Consider the following 19227-nt stretch of genomic DNA (forward strand, 5'->3'; position numbering starts at 1 on the left):
GACATTAGTCTTTACTCTAAGGGCAATAAAAATTTTCCAGCATGAGCAATTTAACACGGTAACAAGATTATATAGGCTACCCAGTTCTGTCCTACTACTTTCTCACACAGGATTCCACTGTAGCTCTTATAGTGCAAGCCTCTACTTAAGTCAAAAGAACTAAAACAAGTTGCTTTTGATGCTGTAGTAGTGCAACATTTTGGATATTAAAATTTAATTATTTAAAGCTATCATGCCAGAAAGTAAGGATCAGTCTATAAAAGGATTACTGTACACTAATGAACAAATGCATCCATTAAAAAAACATTTCTATGTTCCCGTTCATAAACATTTGTATTAATATATTATTAAAAACAGAATTTCATTATTACAAAACATGTAATATAAACTACAATTTAAAAAGAAAAAATTGCTCTTGATACACAGTTAGGTGTCATTTATTGACACAGTTTCACAAGAACCAAAAGTCATTTGACACCTGTGACTGAGAATACTCGGTAATACAGACCAGCCTGAAATAATTGTTTCCAAAGCACTAACTCCTTGTTTCCTGATGCAATTCATAATCAGTTTAAGAAGAGTCTATTAACAGTCTGGAGGTTCTACATTAAGTGGTTGTTTTCACTTTTTAAATTAGAAGTTAAGAATTAAATCTTATTGTAACAATTGAAGTAGCATTATTAAAAACATAAGATACAAAATACCACAAATCTCAATATTCTGACATTAAGATGGGGAAGAGAGAGTATATAAAATAACATAAAAACATTATATGCAGTCCATCTGTATTACAAAACTACATTTGCATGGAAGGAATCCACAGTCAATATATGTTCTGTCAACATACAATTAAATTTCCATCCAGGGCTGGTTTTATTATTCGAATGCAAGACTAGCACAGGGTATAAAGTCTGGCAGTACATAATATCACCATAGGATTCTCTCATACCACACCTGTTTTAAAGAAGGTATGTTTCCTGCATTTGTTATAGCACTACAGCGCCAAACTGGAAGGACGGGAAACTTCCTCAGAGATGTTTCTTTATTTATCACCCACCCTTTTTCCGATCTTAATCATCAGGATTTCTTTTTTTAAATCCATCTATCTATTTTATTATCTTCCCAATAGACATTCCAAACGGAAACTAAACAATTTGATAAGGGAATAACACTGATTCACATGAATTAATAGAGTACATTATTTCACTAGTTTATTGCAAAAATATTCATGATACCAGGTTATCTGGAAAAGCCAGGGGGAGGGAATATTTATTGATATTACTTGCAAGCAGGAAAAATATACTTAAATAATCCAAGCAACTGGGTCTGGAGAGACAGTTGCCTCCAATAGTTGTGGTGAGCCCTGGAACATATCTAGAATGTTAAGTATTTCCTTTAATAATTGATGTAGACATTTTGAATCTTTCTGCATAGGATATCAGGTGTGAGTAGATTGCATTAACACTGCTTAAACATTTCAACTTGTCAGTATGGCCAACTCGATTTCTGAAATATTTGCAGTATTTTCCCATCGAAACAGTAATAAAGGCAAAATAAATATATGCCACTGCTTTATAATCACTGAACATTAATGAATATTTTATGTCTTTTTAAATCTCCCTGTTTAATTTTAAAGGGTGAAATTAAGTCTCCTTCACGCAATATGCCAATTATCTGTAAATCAAACAATAACTCAGCCATTATACTCCTTTTTGTTAATATAGTGGAAGCTAATTTGAAAACGCTGGATGGCATTTTTAGAGAATAATTGAATAGTCCTTCCTGCCCTCTGGTGGTTGACAGCTGCAACTTATATCTGAAGTTCATTTACCACTGATGTAGAATTAAAAGCATACATAAATTACTAATTTGTTAAAAAATATTTGAATGAAAACAGAAGGCAAGTTTGATGGCAACTTCAGATAAAAAATGAATTAGCCTCCCCTTTCAAAGAAGGTAATTTAGGTTAACAGCATGTGCTCAGAAGGTAATTCCAATTTTTTGAGCTAAAATACAAAATATAAGCCCATTGTTTAGAATCCTTTTGCACACAGTAAGGATAACAACATTTAAAAAAAAGTACCTTGCTTCATCCACAACACAAGTTCTGCATTTGAAATTATCCATTAAGGCAGCACTGCCATGGTATGGAAATTGCATACAGTATTATTAAGAAATAAAGGCAACTCAACTCCACTCCACCATGGTGCTATTTTCTGGAGCAATCTATGAGCTTCCAGGTTGCTTTCTTAAAGACTTCCACTTTCCTTTTCTCTGCCTACATAAACACAACCTTATTCAAATCTTTCTTCAACTAATGTACAAATAGTCACTGGTGTCAAAGAAAATGCAGTCATCAAGACAAATCCAGAACTCAAGTTTTAAACTAGTCTGATGATGAAACATTTCTGGTGGGGAGGGAAAAGGCCATATTTGCAAATAGTAGATGATTTCAGCTTGGAAACCCATTTGTCAGAGCTTAGTACAATTGAACAATTTCATTTTGTATATAGAAATGACAAAAAGTATTACATATCTCGACAGAACTGCATACTGTTTGTATTCGAAATGTTATTTTGATGGGTGGCTTTTCATTAGAATCTTAAAATTAGCTTTCTTTGAAAAGAAACTCTTTATTATGACCTGCTGAGAAATAACGTAAAACATTTTTATTCTACTATAGGTCTTAGGACCCTTTAAGACCAATAAAAAGCAACACTCATTTGTAGTTGACCACCTCTTATGTGTGTATATATGTGCTTCCAAGTCGTCCGTCAACTTATGGAAACCCCATGATTTTCATAGGGTTGTCAGGCAAGGAATACCCAGAGTTGGTTTTGCCAATTCCTTCTTCTGATATACATCCTGCAGGACCAGCTATTTATTGGCAATCTCCCAGCCAAGTACTAACCAGTCCTGACCCTGCTTAGCTTCCAAGATCCTACATCCAGCTAAAAACCACCAGCAACTAATACTACATGTGCTACAAATTATTTTGCACCAGCATATACTGATGGAATTGTCTGCATTCTTTACATTTGATCTTACTTAAAAGGAGCCAAAGCCTGATGTAAAAATTAGTACAAAGTTGCTTGAGAGTATTATGGACACTGGTGCTAAAATGAATCCCAAACATGAAAGTGTGGAAGTAACCAACTTCCAAAGCACTGAATTACCTGTGTGCAATGTGACTTTCCAGCGCTCCATGGAAGACCAAGACCCTCTAAGTCAGCACCCAACAAGGTACAAGGAATGCTGCTGGAAGGGGTAAAATGGCCCTCAAATAAATGTATGCTTGTGTGTGACTGCACATAAACACATACAGACCTCTCTGGATGCTAGCCTTTGTGTTCAAATTGGGGAGGAGTGTTCAGTTTCATATTACAAGAGAAGACTAAAATGAAACACTTGTTGTTAGAATGGATATGCTAATGGGTTATAATTAGCTAAGCAGAAAAGGCACAGATGTTGATACTCTGGTTTTTGATATACAATAAGTTTATGAAATAGATAAGGATGTCACCTTGTCAGTCAGAGGGCAATAACTATTTTTAGGTACCACATCACTCTTTTAATGACAGTTGAGTAAGAGACTCCTTTTTGCAACATCACCCCTTGCTGGCCATTTTACAGAATAACAGTAATTCATCATTTTTAGATGGACACCTTTTCACTGTTATTTCATCCATAGACAAGACAACAGAGAATAAAGGGAAAAGGAATAAGAGAAAATGAAGGGAAACACATACGATCAAGAAAAGAAGAAAGAAAAGCCGAACTAGACAACATTAGCTCATCTCAAGCCATGCATTTTGTTACTATAATGCAACATGCTACCAAGTACACTACTGCTTTGGTCTAACATTAATGCAAATTTTATATGTAGGTCACACCATCTGATGTACCTACAGTAATCTTTCATCATCCAGTTAATTAAAAGCTAAAAACTTAATAACGAAACACGAAAGGATGTCTGCAGCCTGAATACATAAGCCCTCTTTAACAAACCTGACATTAGTTATAATGAGCTACATTTATTCTTCAGCTGTGAGACAGAACTCACCTCCTGAATGGTACTGCTTCCTGAGAAGTTGAGGTTGTACTCCCGCTGGACTTCTCGATGGGTGACGATCAGCATGAAGTTTTGATTTAATGATTCCTGCAGGGCACTGAAAGGGTTGAAAGAAAAACAAGAAAATCAGGAGTGAGCATGTTCTAGCTTGCTTTACATTTAGCTGCAAAACCCCAGGAGTACCCTAAACTCTGCAGAGACAAGTCCAGGCACAGTGTTATCATCGCTTTCTTTTTGGTTCCTAAAGGCAGGGAAGCATGCAGGGAATGACCAAGGGGGCTAACCTGTTAACTCCTTCTCTCCTAAGGTGGCTGAAGCATGTAAGGCTACATCTTAACTCTTTAGAATTTTCACAACACAGAGCCAACTGTGATTATCAACTACACTGAACACACATGTGTTCAACGATGCAACATTCAACTATATGCTGATAATAAAAGCCTGCATACACTGCTAACACACACCAATATAGAAATTGTGTGTGTGTGTGTGTGTGTGTGTGTGTGTGCACCATAACATGTTTTATTTGTCAGTAACCTTTTTGCCAACTTTATCTGAGGTGATGAACATTCTGATATCTAGACACACACATATATAAACTGATATAAAATATTCACAAATACACCACTATTTTTTTTAATTAAGCTGTCTCATTAACTGCCAGGAGAAAGTGTTAATTTTTTTGGCATTTACCAGCAAACCTTAGCACCAAATAAAATGACAAATTTTCATCTCCATTTAAAAATTTACTTGTGACTCTTGATATTTACCAAGGCAGGCTAGAAAAGGTTAGGAATCAACTCTTAGAAGAAAACTTTATTTTTATACTTTCTTTATCAGACATATTAATATTCTTGTAAGATGCCCCATATGTAAATATTTAGCCTCTTTTTGCTGCCAGTACAGCCTCCTGCTTAATAATAATCTGTTTAACTATGGCGAGTTCCACACCGCCCAAAAGTACGTGTTCAGCACGTACTACAGTTAAGAAGGGGTGTCCTTTCCGGATGCCCCTAACCCTAGTATATGCTGAGCACATACAAAATGGTGGCACCCATTCTACATGGGCGCCACCATTTTGACGTAGCAGACATTTAGCATCCGCTCATCTCGGCGCCATTATGACGCCACAAGTGCGCCAATAGCGCTTTGTGGCATCATAATGGCACTACAAAAAGAAGCCACTTTTGCAGCTTCTTTTTGCTGCGCGGAGGAACCGCGCTGTTTGTCCGCTGCAGCTCCTTTGCGCAGCAAACACCGGCGGCAGGAGACCACCCTTTTGGGCAGTCTGTAAAGCACCCATGCTTCTCAATCTGTAAAATTTCCATTAATCTTTGAGGGTAATTGAGGTAGATGCTCTTGGCCAGTAGCCATAATATCAAGAAATAGGCATGGGGGGGGGGGGTGCAAGACTTGTTGCCCAAAAGGAAAGGGGACAGTAGTGCAAAAAGGTGTGAGGACCACTGATTTAGGGGCTTTGTAAAACCACTGCTCCCACTCCTCTTTCTCCACTTCCTCTCCACTCACTCTGGTCAAGATGGTAGTATTGGGATGGGAGATTATTGCTCTGTCCTATGGCAGCCATGATATGGAATACCAATAGTTCTCCCCACCGCCACCACTCCTACTTCTGTTTTATCATATATTTGAAATTGCTAAATGAGATTATCTAGAGTTTTGGATAACATTTTTGGTCAATCTTTCCTCCACAGGGAAGGCAAGAATGTGATCCAAGACAGAGTCTTTTAGTGATGGTACACTATTATGGAATTGTCGCCTCCCAAATGCTCTCACTTTTGTTATTTGTTTGGAATATTTGGCCAATACCTGATTTTATCAGGTATACCATTTTACCTGGTGTAACATCTGCTGTCAGGCCTAATCATGTGCTGTTTTAATGTAATGATCTGTCGTTTAAATGTAACTACTTCAGAATTGTTAGCTGCTCTGAAAATCCAAAGTTGGATATAAAATTTGACAACAAAGATAAACTAAAAAACTTAAACAATGTCAACGGTGTGGCTCCTTGGGAACAATGAACATACTCAATCCATGTTTGGCTGATTGCCACTTGGCCCCACACACCCCTACATCACCATTTATTTCTTCAAAATGTAAAGCTAATAATTTTCTGAAAACTTGGAGCTCCTCAAACAACAAAAGGTCTTGCTTACTCTGTGGGTGGCCGATTTTACTTGTCTACTAAAAGGCATAGGATGGTGATTGTTGTGTTAAAGTATTCATGCAGTTATTTTAGTTTTAAATGGGCTTTTTGTTGATTTTAGTGAAAGACAAGTCAAAAAAGTAAATAATGTATGTATAATGACAAGTATTTATTTGTTCATACTGTGCACATTAGGAAATTCTTCTTCAAGAAAAAAAGAAAATCAGACAAAATTGGAAGGTTTTTTTTAAAATGCATTTAAATCTGCACTGACCATTCAAAGCAGTGTGAGCACTCATGTCTGATACATATGCAGAGGATTCTTATTCTTGTGAATCTGCCACAAATAAAATTCTACTATCTACTGATTTCATACAACTTAGCGTCATATACTCCAACTGCTTGGGACAACGCAGATATAAAGAGAAGCAGCAGCAATCTCCTATGAATGTTTATTAGGAAACAAATCCACCATGTTCACTGTTCTGTACATGGGACTGCACTATAAGTGTGGCATATTTCTGTTGAAAACATGATATATGTTTGCAGGAGCAATACAGGATGCTAAGCTTATTTGGGGTGGAGGGTTCAATTCAGTACCTTGAATAGCCCCTTTTGGATAAAAACTCAAAGCAGATTCACTGAAACTTTGGGAGAAAAAAATTTTCAACTTGAAACAGGATCTCTGATGGTATAAAGCAAGACAGTAATTGGTCTTCCTTTATTTAATTAAATCAATATGTATTATGCTGGTTAGAGGAGATGACAAATTAGATTATGCTCTAATTTGTGTAAGTGAGAACTCTGCATTAGAGGAAGTACCTTGCCTAATGAAGGCATAGTGAGCATCAGTGATTTGACTATGATTTTAAAAATTGCCTATTAAAATATTTTCAGAGTGGCAAAAATCAACATCCCTCTTATTTGGTCCAAGTATTTAAAATCAATTTTGGGTTAAGACATTTATTTTTCTGAATGTTCACAGTTTCGAAAGCACAAGGAAGGGGAAAATGTGCATACTGAAAGAGCATATTTCTCATATGTAAGTTCACAATTATAAATTAGGATGCACTTATATTTTACTTTCTAAATAAAATTTCCTGTTGAAGTGTTATGTATTTAAGACTTGTGATTAGGAAGACCAGAGGCAATGAACAACCAATCCCACTACTGTCTTCTGCTGCATAATAAAAGTCACATGCAAGATATTAAATACACAATTCTCAGTACCTGGCAACTAAAAGAAAACCTGCATCTTTTTATTTAAGTCTAGCTGCTATCTGTGTTCTAGGGCCTTGGTGGCTGGGACTTCCATATTAGAGGGGCAGTAAATCTGCTCCAGGTTCCAGTTGGAAAATTAAAGGAGATACCCAAGATACTAAACATTATCCCAAATTAGACTCAACAACTTGGACAATTTAGAGTAAAACCCAGCAGATTCACCATGGACACGGAAGCCACTAGCAGCCACTAGTCTACAGAAGAAATGAGGAATACATGTGGCCCTCAATATACTGTTGTACTGCAATCCCCACCTTTTCCACTAAACAAGGCCAATGCTTCAGGTATATGAGAACCATCATTCAAAAACATGTGGAGAAGCTACAAAATCCTTGTTCTACAAGATGTTTGCTGTTGCATATATCTTTCATGTGCGAATTCAGATCTTCTGTGGCAGGCAACAAAGCCTTTACTCTGAGGCTGTGAAATTATCTCCACAATTAGGGTTCACTCTACTCTGGCCTTGTGGTTTCTCAAAGAGAAAGTGAAACCTAACTCTTCCAGAGGGACTGTGAGTGGACACTAATGCTCCATTGCTACTTAGCGGGGGGGTGTTATAATTATATTTTTTATATTACAGCTTGGTTTTTATAATTATATTCTGTTTCAGGCTACCTACAGCTTTGGAGAGTCCAACTGTATCTACCGACAAATAAACACACAAAGCCACACTAAACCAAAAGGTCAAACTGGTAAAACAAAAAAGTTTAGGGAAAAGTGGTAGTAGAGCAAAGTGTAAAAAGGTTTTATTAACCAATGCAATGGTAAAATAATAATGTAAGAGATCAGTTTTGCCAATAGGCATAAAATGCTGAAAACTAGAAGTCCCAGGTGACATATAAATGTACAAATACAGATAAAACCAGTAAGAGATCAGTTTTGCCAATAGGCATAAATTACTGGAAACTAGAAGTCCCGGGTGACAAACAAAACTGATCTCTCACATTATTATTTTGCCATTACATTGGTTAATAAAGCCTTTTTATACTTTGTTCTACTACCACTTTTCCCTAAACTTTTTTGTTTTACCAATTCTACAGACAGATAGACAATAAATTTTAATATTAGGAATAACATACATTCTCTTTTCTTTTGTTTCATCCTTCTTATCCCCCTGACATTGCATATACTGTACAGTATGTCTGTAAAGTCATGCCCAATATAAAACAAAGCCCATAATCCTGCCTTCACAACTCTTTTTCTCTTTCCCAAACACTTAAAAAAAGAGGTGTGTTAGATGCAAGTTTTTCATGCATCCATATGCTCCAAAACATCTAGGTCAGTGGTTCCCAACCTTCCTGATGCTGCGACCCTTTAATACAGTTCCTCATATTGTGGTGACCCAAACCCATGAAATTATTTTCGTTGCTACTTCATAACTGTAATTAAATAGGTGTTTTCCAATGGTCTTAGGCGACCCCCATGAAAGGGTCATTCGACCCCCAAAGGGGTCCTGACCCACAGGTTGGGAACCACTGATCTAGATAAAGCTAGTGAAAGTGAGAAAGGAAGGAGAAACAGCATCCTCTGCCAACCTTAACTCCTCCACAGATGTTGAACCAAAATGGCAAAAAGACACGGAGGGAACATACATTGAAGGATATGAGGTATCACAGAGGGCTGTCAGTTGGCAAAGCCTCCAGTAGATTTAGGCTTCAACTGCAGAGTGAACAAGTTCTTCCACTCATGTAACAGAACTGAAAATCCATCCTAATATTTTGGCAATTATTTACCAACTCCATTACAGTACAATCCAGCAATGTCTATTTAGAGGGAAATTCTATTGAACTCAATATGATAAATCCCAGTTAAATTGGCATATGATTGTAGCCTTAGCCTAGTTTAGGTCTATAAAAACTATTCATGCATTTCAAAAGAAAAAAATCCATTATTCATGATATCTATTCATTTTCCCTTCAAACATCTAAATTTTTAACAAAATATCATGACACATAATAATTAACATTTCCATTGCAAACACACAGATTTATACAAGCTCATGTCAACAGACATCCAAATTTACTATAATTACAGTTTATTTACACTAAAACAAAATATGAAATCGGTATGTAAATGTAATGTTTGTAGTAGCTAATGCAGCAGGAGATAGCAGATTACTCTCAAACACCAATCAGTCAGAAAATCTGGCTCATATGGAAAATGAGAAGAGTTTCTGCTTGTTTACTTTATCTTGCATTTTTAAATTCTGAGATTTTCTAAACTGTCTCGTTAAGAAGCCTGAAATTAAAAACAACTTCTAAAGTCTCAGTGACAATGAGTGTTAACTTGCAATCCCATACATTTATTTAGAAATAAACTGAATTTAATAGGGCAGTTCTGAGTAGGTAAGTATCTACTATTCTAGCACAGCACAAAAAACAATGGCATTAACTAAAAACTGTATTATTTGAAATAAACCTTTGCTGTAATTTACAGCCACATAACATACCATCACCATCATTTCTATATCAAACAAACCAAACATGATAAACTCTTTTCAGCATTTATACCTATGAAGTGAACATCTTTATAAATGTAAGATTTATAGTCATAACTGACATACCTTTGCTTCTTTTTAAAGTTCATTAATAAGTAGTATTGTCACAAAACTGGAAACAAATCAAATTGCTATGTTTCAATCTCTGCTTATCACCTTTCAGTCACTCTCCAGCTTTATATCTTTCCATTCAGTTAGTTTTATAGACTGCTTGAAACTGACTGAAACAGCAATTCAACTTGGCAAATTTAGCACTTAGTTAAATGTAGTGCAGCCAACAATCCTCATTGGCTATGAACATTGTAATTTACAGTCATTAACTGTAATGTATATAAAGAATTGGTTGGTTCAGTAAGGACCTTGTACTAACCTAGTAGCCTTTTTTCTCTTTATTTCTTTCATTGTATCTATAATCTCAGAAAATATCTTTACATCTTTTTGCAGTATCAAAAGCAGTTTGTAAGTAAAGAAAGTACTGCGTGAGAACAAAAAGTTCTGTTTTCTAATGGATATTTTAAATTGGTTCATGACATTTTGAAGGTAATTTTTTATGTTTTTATCTAGGCAGCATTAGTTTTAATGTTTTATGTTGACTTGAGTCCCAAGTCTGAGAAAAGGGGGAAGGAGAGAAATAAACTTAATAATAACGGCAGCAATGATGAAAGCACTTTTGGCCTCACAAAACTAGTTGCAAGTATTTGGGTCTTCAGCTTGAAGTACATCTACATGGGTGTTTATTTAAATTCTTTGCTTGGCTTAGAGCAAAGACAGACAATATCAAACTCACACACAAAGAGGAAAGATGATGTAGCAGATATAAGAATTCAGACTGATGAAACTCGGGCGGGTTACAGACCGCCATTTAGGACGCACTCCGCGCGTCCTAAGGTTAGGAAGGGGCGTCCTAGGGTTAGGAAGGGTTGCCCCTTCCTAACCGGCCCTGTTCCCAACACATGCGGAGCGCATTTTTACGTCTTGGACACACAGCGTCCAGACGTGGCGCACCGGAAGTGATGCCACGAGGGCGCGCTTCACACCTCGCGGCGCCACTTCCGTGTTTTGAAAAGGAGTGCCATTTTGGCGCTCCTTTTTCGCTGCGGCCGGAAGCCTCGCGGTCTGGCCGCTGGGGCTTCCCTCCGCAGAGAATGGTGGCAGAGGCAGACCGCCCACTTTAGGGCGGTCTGTAACGCACCTCAGTCAGGATATTACAAATCTTCACCTACAAAAGCTAGGCAGAAAGATCGGAAAACTTGGGAAAATATAAAGATCTTGCAGCAGCAGGGGCCCTTTCCTACTGAAAAGCTTATAGTGCTATTGTGAGGGTCAAGGAAATGCACTGTCTAAACAGTAAGGCACTGATCATACAATAACAACAAAAATAATAAGCAAGCTCTGGCATTAATGCTTGGTAGCGTGTAAGAGTTAATATGTTTATCCAAAAATATATGTAGTTTAGAAAGCAGCTCTTTGGGGAAGATGGAATGCAGAGTCAGGGATACTCAAAGTCCCACACTCCTCGGGAGAACAAAAGAGCCTTAATAACAAACTGATAGGGAAAGTCTGGTTGTTGGAGTGCCAAACTCAGTGTTATCTCCTGCCTGCTGGAAGGCTATGTAGGGCTGCTCCCCGCTTTGTTAGTTGCACAGTTGGCAGAAATCTATTTCCCTGTGCCAATGCATGCATTAAAAGTCATCTGGATCGTGGACCTCGCTTGTTTTGTCTCCTCAATGGTACCTGCGAACCGTAACATTATGATTCCACATTAACTGCCACAGATGCATCCTATGGAATTCTGGAGTTTACAGTTTGGTGAGAAACTAGAGCTTTCTGGTTGAGAATTCTATCTACTTCTCCCTAAACTGCAAATCCCAGGATGCCATGATGGTTAAAGTGGAATCATAGAGCTATAACTTTCTAGTGTGAAAGGACTCCTGGCAAGGCATTCTACAGACAGGCCATCACAACCAAGAAGGACCTCCTCTCTTGTCACTTCCACACTATGGAAGGTAGAGAGGGAGGAGGTTCCTAGGGAGAAGGAGACATGGGGAAAGACCTCTGAAGATTTAGCCAGGCTTACATGAGAAAATGTCATCCTTTAGATACCCAGGTCTCAAGCCATTTAAAAGAGTAAGCATGACACACGCTAAGTGTTCCTCAAACAAGGGGACCAGCAGTCAGTGCATCTGCTTATTATATGTTCCCCTCTGCTACTTCCACACAGATATATTCTCCTTCTCTACATGCACACAGATACATAACCTAGCTTCTTCCAAGCTACTTATGCCGCTAGGGGTTTCACACAATCCCTCTAGTTATTAACCTCTCCTTCACCAATCATGGTACAGTTGGGACCCTGACTATAAGCAGAGCCTGATTATATGTAAGCCTCCAGGAATGTTACTGAGCCCTTGAAAACCTGTGTGGACTTTTTTTAAAAAAAGAAAACTCCCTCAACTGCAATCCTTTCTGTGCAATTTTGTGAACAGTGTCTGCTGTGGCTGATTTTTAATCATTCACTTTATCCCACCTGTAATAGTATCAGCATAGGGTCCAGATTCAGTTGGTGGGAGACACGGTGTATAGATCTGTCAGACTTGACTGGGGGTCCCCTTAAGGGACACTGGGGTCGTGGACAAACAGAGTCACACCCAGCATAAGGACAAAGGACTCCACCACACTTCCAGGTAGCAAGGAAACCCATGCAATTGTTTCTGCCCATGTGGAATCCCATAGCTATCATTCCAGTTCTATTCAACAAGCAAACTGGGCATGTTGGTTTCCAATAGTGCAGGCAAGGCTTCCAGTGCATGGATCTGGACCTATGCTGAGGCCAAGCCTCTTTTGTTGCAACCAATGAAGTTATACTTTTCCATGGCAATAAATACTGTGTGCATACATTTACTTGCACAAGGTGAGCCTCATTCACTGAGTCTGAAACAGAAGTGCTGAATTGCAAATATAACTGGTCTGTAGTTTACCTGTCACTTAATTTACAATTCTTTCCTGTTCCTTTGTGCCCCAAAGCAACCACAAAGTCCTCTACATGTTGAAATGAGTGAGAACTGTGAATAGCATTCAACGTTGCTTGTATGGAACTTTTTAATGGCTCATGCCCCCTAAATGTTAGATGTTAGATAACAAGTGTAATATTTTCCGCTATGTTCTGGATCACAGCATTCAAACAGTACAATTAGAAGGGATTTTCACAAGAAACTGTATCTTGCCGCTGGTGATAAGGCAATTTGATCTAGAGGAATCTTCCATAAGTAGGACAAACAGGGAGGCTATATTCCATCTTGCAGACACCACTCCGCACAAAAAACTCCACCAGGGTTTCCACACATAGTGGGAAGAAAAAGTGGAGGGCTATGAGAAGAGGGCAGTTGTAAAAATCCTCCACCCCATTCCAAGGACCAAAACAACCAGGGGATCAAAGAGCTGAAGTCAACAAGCTGAAGTCAAAACCAAAATTAGAGAGATCGCTATCAAAAGTTCCTAAATGCTGCTAACACAGTGAACAAAAGGGAATTGACGTAAATAATAATAATAATAATAATAATAATAATAATAATAAATTTTATTTCTATTTCCCTCCTCTCCCAATAGATCGAAGCGGGATTACAAGCATAAAACCACAATTAACATCTAGGTTACAATAAAATATTATCACTTAAAAATACAATTCAGAACGATAAAAACATCAGCTAACATGCAGTATTTCAGCCAAAAGTAGGATTTTCCTTAGGTTCTTCATAGACGATCGGGTGGGTAAGCCCACCGGAAGAGATCCGTCTTTAGTGCCTTCTTAAAGGCATCTAAGGTGGTAATAAGACGGATCTCTTCCGACAAGTTGTTCCATAACTTAGGGGCTATGGCTGTATACACTCTGTGGGAAGTTGTTGTTAATCTGGTCTCTGAGTATTCTAATCAATTCTTCCCAGATGTTCTGAGAGTGTAAGGCGGATTGTGTAGGAAGAGGCGTTCCCTCAAGTAACTCAGGCCCATGTAGGGCTTTAAAGGTAATAACCAACATTTTGTATTGCGTCCAGAAGCTAATTGGCAATCAATGAAGGGATTTTAGAACCTGTGTTATGTGGTCTGACCTAGATGTTCCAGTGACCAGTCTGGCTGCCGCATTTTGAACAAGCTGAAGCTTCTGAACTTGGTACAAAGGTAGCCCCATGTAAAGCACATTACAGAAATCAAGAAAAGAGATTACAAGAGCATGTACCCCTGTTTCAAGTTCCTTTCGGTCCAGGTAGGGACGCAGTTGGCGTATCAGCTGAAGCTGGTACCAAGCACTCCTTTGGTTGGTGTCAATAAAGGGTTCAGGGTGGGAGGCAGCTGGGTTAACTCTTTAATCACCCTGAACAGCTCTGCTGGACGTGACTCTGCAGATGCAACGCATGCAGCATAGAAGGAATTCTTTGCTGCATCTATTGCCACTCCATAAGAGTATAATAGGTTCTCATGGAGTGTCTTGTCGGATAAACGCTGATGTTTCTGCCAGTGGCGCTCTAGTCGTTGCGCAGCCCACTTCATTTTTTTAAGATCTTCCGTGTACCATGGTTTTTTATTCGAAGTGGGCCGGAAAGGACGTTCGGGAGCGATAGTGTCTATGGCCCTGGTAAGATGGTTATTCCAGGTATCAACCAGGGCTTCGACAGAATCGCCATCATTCCCAACCATAAAACCCTCTAGGGCTTCCTGGAACCTTTTGGGTTCCATCTACCTTTGAGGGCAGACCTTTCTAATAGGTCCTCCACCCCCGAGGGGGGTCTGGAAAGCAGCCTTCAGTCCCACCTTGATCAGAAAATGATCCGTCCATGACAGGACAGAGATGTGAATTACCTCTGCCCACAGATGTTCCAGGTCTGTACTAAAGACCACATTGAGTGTGTTACCAGCACAGTGTGTTGGACCCAAGACTAATTGGGATAGGCCCATGGCTGTCATGGAATCCATGAACTCCCAAGCTGCACCTGTCAGATCTGATAAGCTAGCCTCAAAGGTGATGCTGAGGTCCCCCAGAACCAGAAGCCTGGGTTACTCCAGCACCAGCTCCAAGACCAGCTGTGTCAGCTCGGCCATGGAGTGTGTTAGGCAATGGAGTGGATGGTATACTAACAGAATCCCCAGACTGTCCCTAGCCTTCAGGGTCAGATAAATGCACTCGATGTGTTCTGTTTTCCGGACTGGTTTCCTAGTCAAAGTGATGGTACTTTTATGGACCAAGGCCACTCCTCCCTCTCGCCCACTTTCCATGACCTTAACAGCATACTCAGCTGGGAGGGCTTTAACCCAGATCACATTACTGTCCTCTCCCAGCCAGGTTTCTGTAAAACAAGCCAAGTCGGCCTTCTCCTCCTCCAACAAATCATAGATTATATGAGAGTTGTTCTTTACCGACCTGGCATTACAAAGGAGCAGGGTAAGAGTCTGTGGTAGGGTTGGGACGATCCTCGGTTCTTTTGGGCTAACAGGGTGAGTGGAAGATGGGACTGATTTTAAGCATCAATCTCGTCTTCCATTATATTTCTTGCCCACCCTGTTAACGCTATATCTCCCATTGCCCCACACTACTCCAATTGGCGCATCATACCCAAATTCACATTTGTATGGTCCCCCCTCTTCATCACAATAATTCCCTTTCCATCTCTGTGGCCATCATTTTCCACTGGTACTAAATTGATGACAATCTCAGGTGATAGTTCTAATTTGGTCTCAAATTCTTATGAGTGGGAATCAGGGATATATATAGGATGGGCAGTGTTACCACCAAAAATTACTTAGCTAATCTATTAAGTTCTGAACATGCTTTCCATAAGTGCAGTAAAACCCAATTGTGTGATTCACAGACACCATGAAGAAAATCCAGAAATCATCCACCTTGTGAAAATTCAAGGTACATATTGCTGAAAGATACCATAAAATTGGTTTGTCAAATTCCCTCCTCTAAACCCAGATTCTTGTCCAAATGTAGAATATCCACACTATGTACTGTACTAATAATCCCTATGTATTAATATAAATCTAGATTTATATTATCAAGATTACACTGTGCCAAGAGAAGTTTAAAAATCAATCATTTGCCTTTTAAAAATTCAAGTATAAAAGCTCTAATTTCAAGCCATTTATGACTTTTCTTGTACACAGAAAATTTATTAGGAGCATTGGTCATTATTGGATAAAGAAATTTAGAGATACCTGTACTAGGTCTAGCAAGGAAAGACCTCAGATTTTCAATTTTTTATGAACAGTGTTGCAGTTGGAGCTTTGGACAAGGAAACTGGGAGACCAGGGATGAAATCCTCGCTCAGCCATGGAAACCTACTAGGTAACCTTGGAAAAGGCACACTCTCCCAGCCTCAGAGTAAGGCAAGGACAACCCCCTATTCCCTAAGAAATTCTGCTGAGAAAACTCTGTGACAGGTTTGCCTTAGTTGCCGTTAGTTCAGAAATGAGTTAAAGGCAAACAATAATGAATAGGAGAAGTCCAGGTTTGGCTTTGCAACAAAACCGTTAATATAAGCCCCCATACAGCATTCTGTTACTTTTTTTAATGGTATCTTACCCAGGCAGAACTGATGAAGCTGGTGGTGGCAAATCAGGTGTTAAGACATAGAGGCTGTTATTTTTTGGCAAGTGTAGAGTTTTTAGAACAGTCTGTAAGAAAAATAAAAGTTAGTTGTTACAAAATGTTTTCATCAGGTGCCCTTATCTCAAACAAAGGGACAAATTAGACATGATGCTAAATGTGTTATTAGCAACCATATCTCTATGTTAAATACGCATGCAGGGGGGAGCAATTAACAGCAAATACAGGGAGGACCTCATCATAGCCTTGATGAAAATCTCTTTCCTCCACATAATGCTAATGCTTGCTAATAACACACTTAGCATCATATCTAGTTTAACCTTACATGTGTTTTACTGAAATAAAACTCGGTAATTTGCACCTAATGTATGGTGTGTTATAAGATATACTGACATACTTTCTTCAGCCACTACAATCCATTTTCATGTAGCAGAAGAAAAGGAACAATGCTGATTCCTTTCTAGCCAAACAAACAGTATTTAAAACTAGAGTTTAATATTTTAAATGTGTCTAACATCAATACAGCCTGATCTCAGGACTAGATGAGGCATGCTGCCCACCCCAGCTTCTTCTCCAATCTGCACATCCCTGCACCACTGTAACAGAGCAAAGTATTCATAGACTGGTTACTCAGAGATAAAAGGTGAACATTTTTCTAAGGCAAGAGTTTTGGAAGATCAAATGCAGCCTGCAGGACTTCAGTTTATTACATATTCTTTATTCAACTCAAAACTTCATATATTAGGTTTAGGCACATCAGACAAAATCAGGTTGCAGTTCTAATACAATAGGCTGATGTAGAAAATCCTGGGGTGGGGGGGGGAGGGGGGGAATAAACTCTTTTGAGATGTGGTGCTGGAGAAGAGTGCTGAAGATACCAAAGAGAGCCAAAAAGACAAATAAATGGGTTCTTGACAGACCAAGACCGAACTATCCCTGGAAGCCAAGATGACTAAATTGAGGCTGTTGTATTTTGGTCACAACATGAGAAGGCAAGATTCATTAGAAAAAAACAATAATGCTAGCTAAGGCAGAAGGAAGCAGAAATAGAGAGAGATCACATGCCACATGGATGGACCCAATATGAGAGGCCATGGGCCTGAGCCTGCAGGATCTCAGTAAAGCAGTGGAGGACAAGGGCTCTTGGAGAAGTCTCATCCACAGGGCGAGGGCAGTTAACAACATAACAGAGAATCCATTGGTTAATTCTGCTATTTAATAAAGACTTCTTTGTAGCTCATTACAATGACTATTGGAGATACATGACTCACATGTGTATAAATGAAACAACCATGTTCCCTTACTGAGAATGAGATTGAGTCTGCAGAGAAATACATGTGGTTTTCTGTACATAAACGTGTTTTGTGCACAGATGAAAACATTTGTATATCTACTGAGAAAATATATTTTCTACATGTATATTTCTCTAAGATCAGAAATAGAGCAATAACCTTCAAATCTCCTTCCCTCCCCTGTAATTTCTGTAGCCTTCATCTCTGTCATATATTTGAGGAAATGACAGGAGGGCTTGAAAAGGGCAGAATCGGGGGAGAAAACAGATGGATTAGCAGAAGTCTTAGATTCAGAGAAGACAAAACCCTCCCAATCCCCAACCATACTTCCAAACTTTGGAAAACTCTCACAGACTGCATCCACTGTTTTTGTTACAGAGGTGGAAGTCATAAGGGCCAAAACAGATGGCCCTGAAGGGGCAGGTTGAAGCCACCCTTTTCAAAGACAGGTTGGGTTCAGAGGAGGTTTGGCTTTGCCTCCCTCTGAGGCTGAGAGAGTGTGCCTTGCTCAAGGTCACCCAGATAGTTTCTGTGACTTGAGAGCAAACAACAACAAATAACAATAGGGAGGTTCAGTTTAATTTGGTGTTGCTGTTGTTGTGTGCCTTCAAGTCACTCCAACTTATGGCAGCTCTGGGAGAAAAGCCCTTAGCCTAAACCCACAGAGTATATTGGACTGTTTGTCCACATTCCAAATTTAGTTTTTAATACACTGTCTGTCTTGTTGTTTTACAAACAGTTCTGCTGTTGCGCCAGAAGGCTTCATGCATCCATCACCTGCATATTGGCACCAGTTGGCAAGGAACTCAAATTGCAATATGGGTAGAAGATTCTGTAACAAATATAAGAACTTACACCATCATCTACATCTCCAGACTTCCACCCTTTTAGCAACATTTTTGATGCAGGAATCTGAAGTTCATTTTCTAAAATATGTTTGATCTCCCCTGCAAAAGAAAAAAATAGTAATGTCTATATTTTTCTGCATTCGTCTTTATAAAGCATGTAAAAATGATTATTTAGTCCAAGAATCTGAGATATTCCCTGTGTCTTCCACATTAATATGTTTAAATACTGAAGTAAACACAAAAAAACAAGAGAACACCACCTCCCTCGCACATTATCTCTATGTGCAAACAGGAGAAAACAAAAGAATACAGAAATTATTTAGAATATATTCTAAATGTCTTAAGAGATTTAAAATTACTGACAAATTATGGCATATGGTTAATGACTTTTAATTATTTGTTTTTCCACACTCGGATAAGAAAGATTAACTGAACTCAAAAGTAATGCAATGAACTAAAATTGTGTACAATATAT

The 19227-nt window shown here is 38.7% G+C and overlaps 1 protein-coding gene across 1 annotated transcript in view; it reads right to left on the bottom strand.

The window, feature by feature from the left end:
• Positions 1-19227, bottom strand: part of FAF1 (Fas associated factor 1) — a 251438-nt gene that overhangs the window by 161409 nt on the left and 70802 nt on the right. The window contains exons 5-7 of the mRNA XM_042462675.1: positions 18760-18851; positions 16589-16680; positions 4064-4169 (exon numbers count right to left, since the gene is read on the bottom strand). Of these exons, the coding sequence (XP_042318609.1) occupies positions 4064-4169; positions 16589-16680; positions 18760-18851 (290 nt within the window). The remainder of the gene's footprint in view (positions 1-4063; positions 4170-16588; positions 16681-18759; positions 18852-19227) is intronic.

Source organism: Sceloporus undulatus, chromosome 4 (assembly GCF_019175285.1).
Source record: "Sceloporus undulatus isolate JIND9_A2432 ecotype Alabama chromosome 4, SceUnd_v1.1, whole genome shotgun sequence".
Taxonomy (NCBI): domain Eukaryota; kingdom Metazoa; phylum Chordata; class Lepidosauria; order Squamata; family Phrynosomatidae; genus Sceloporus; species Sceloporus undulatus.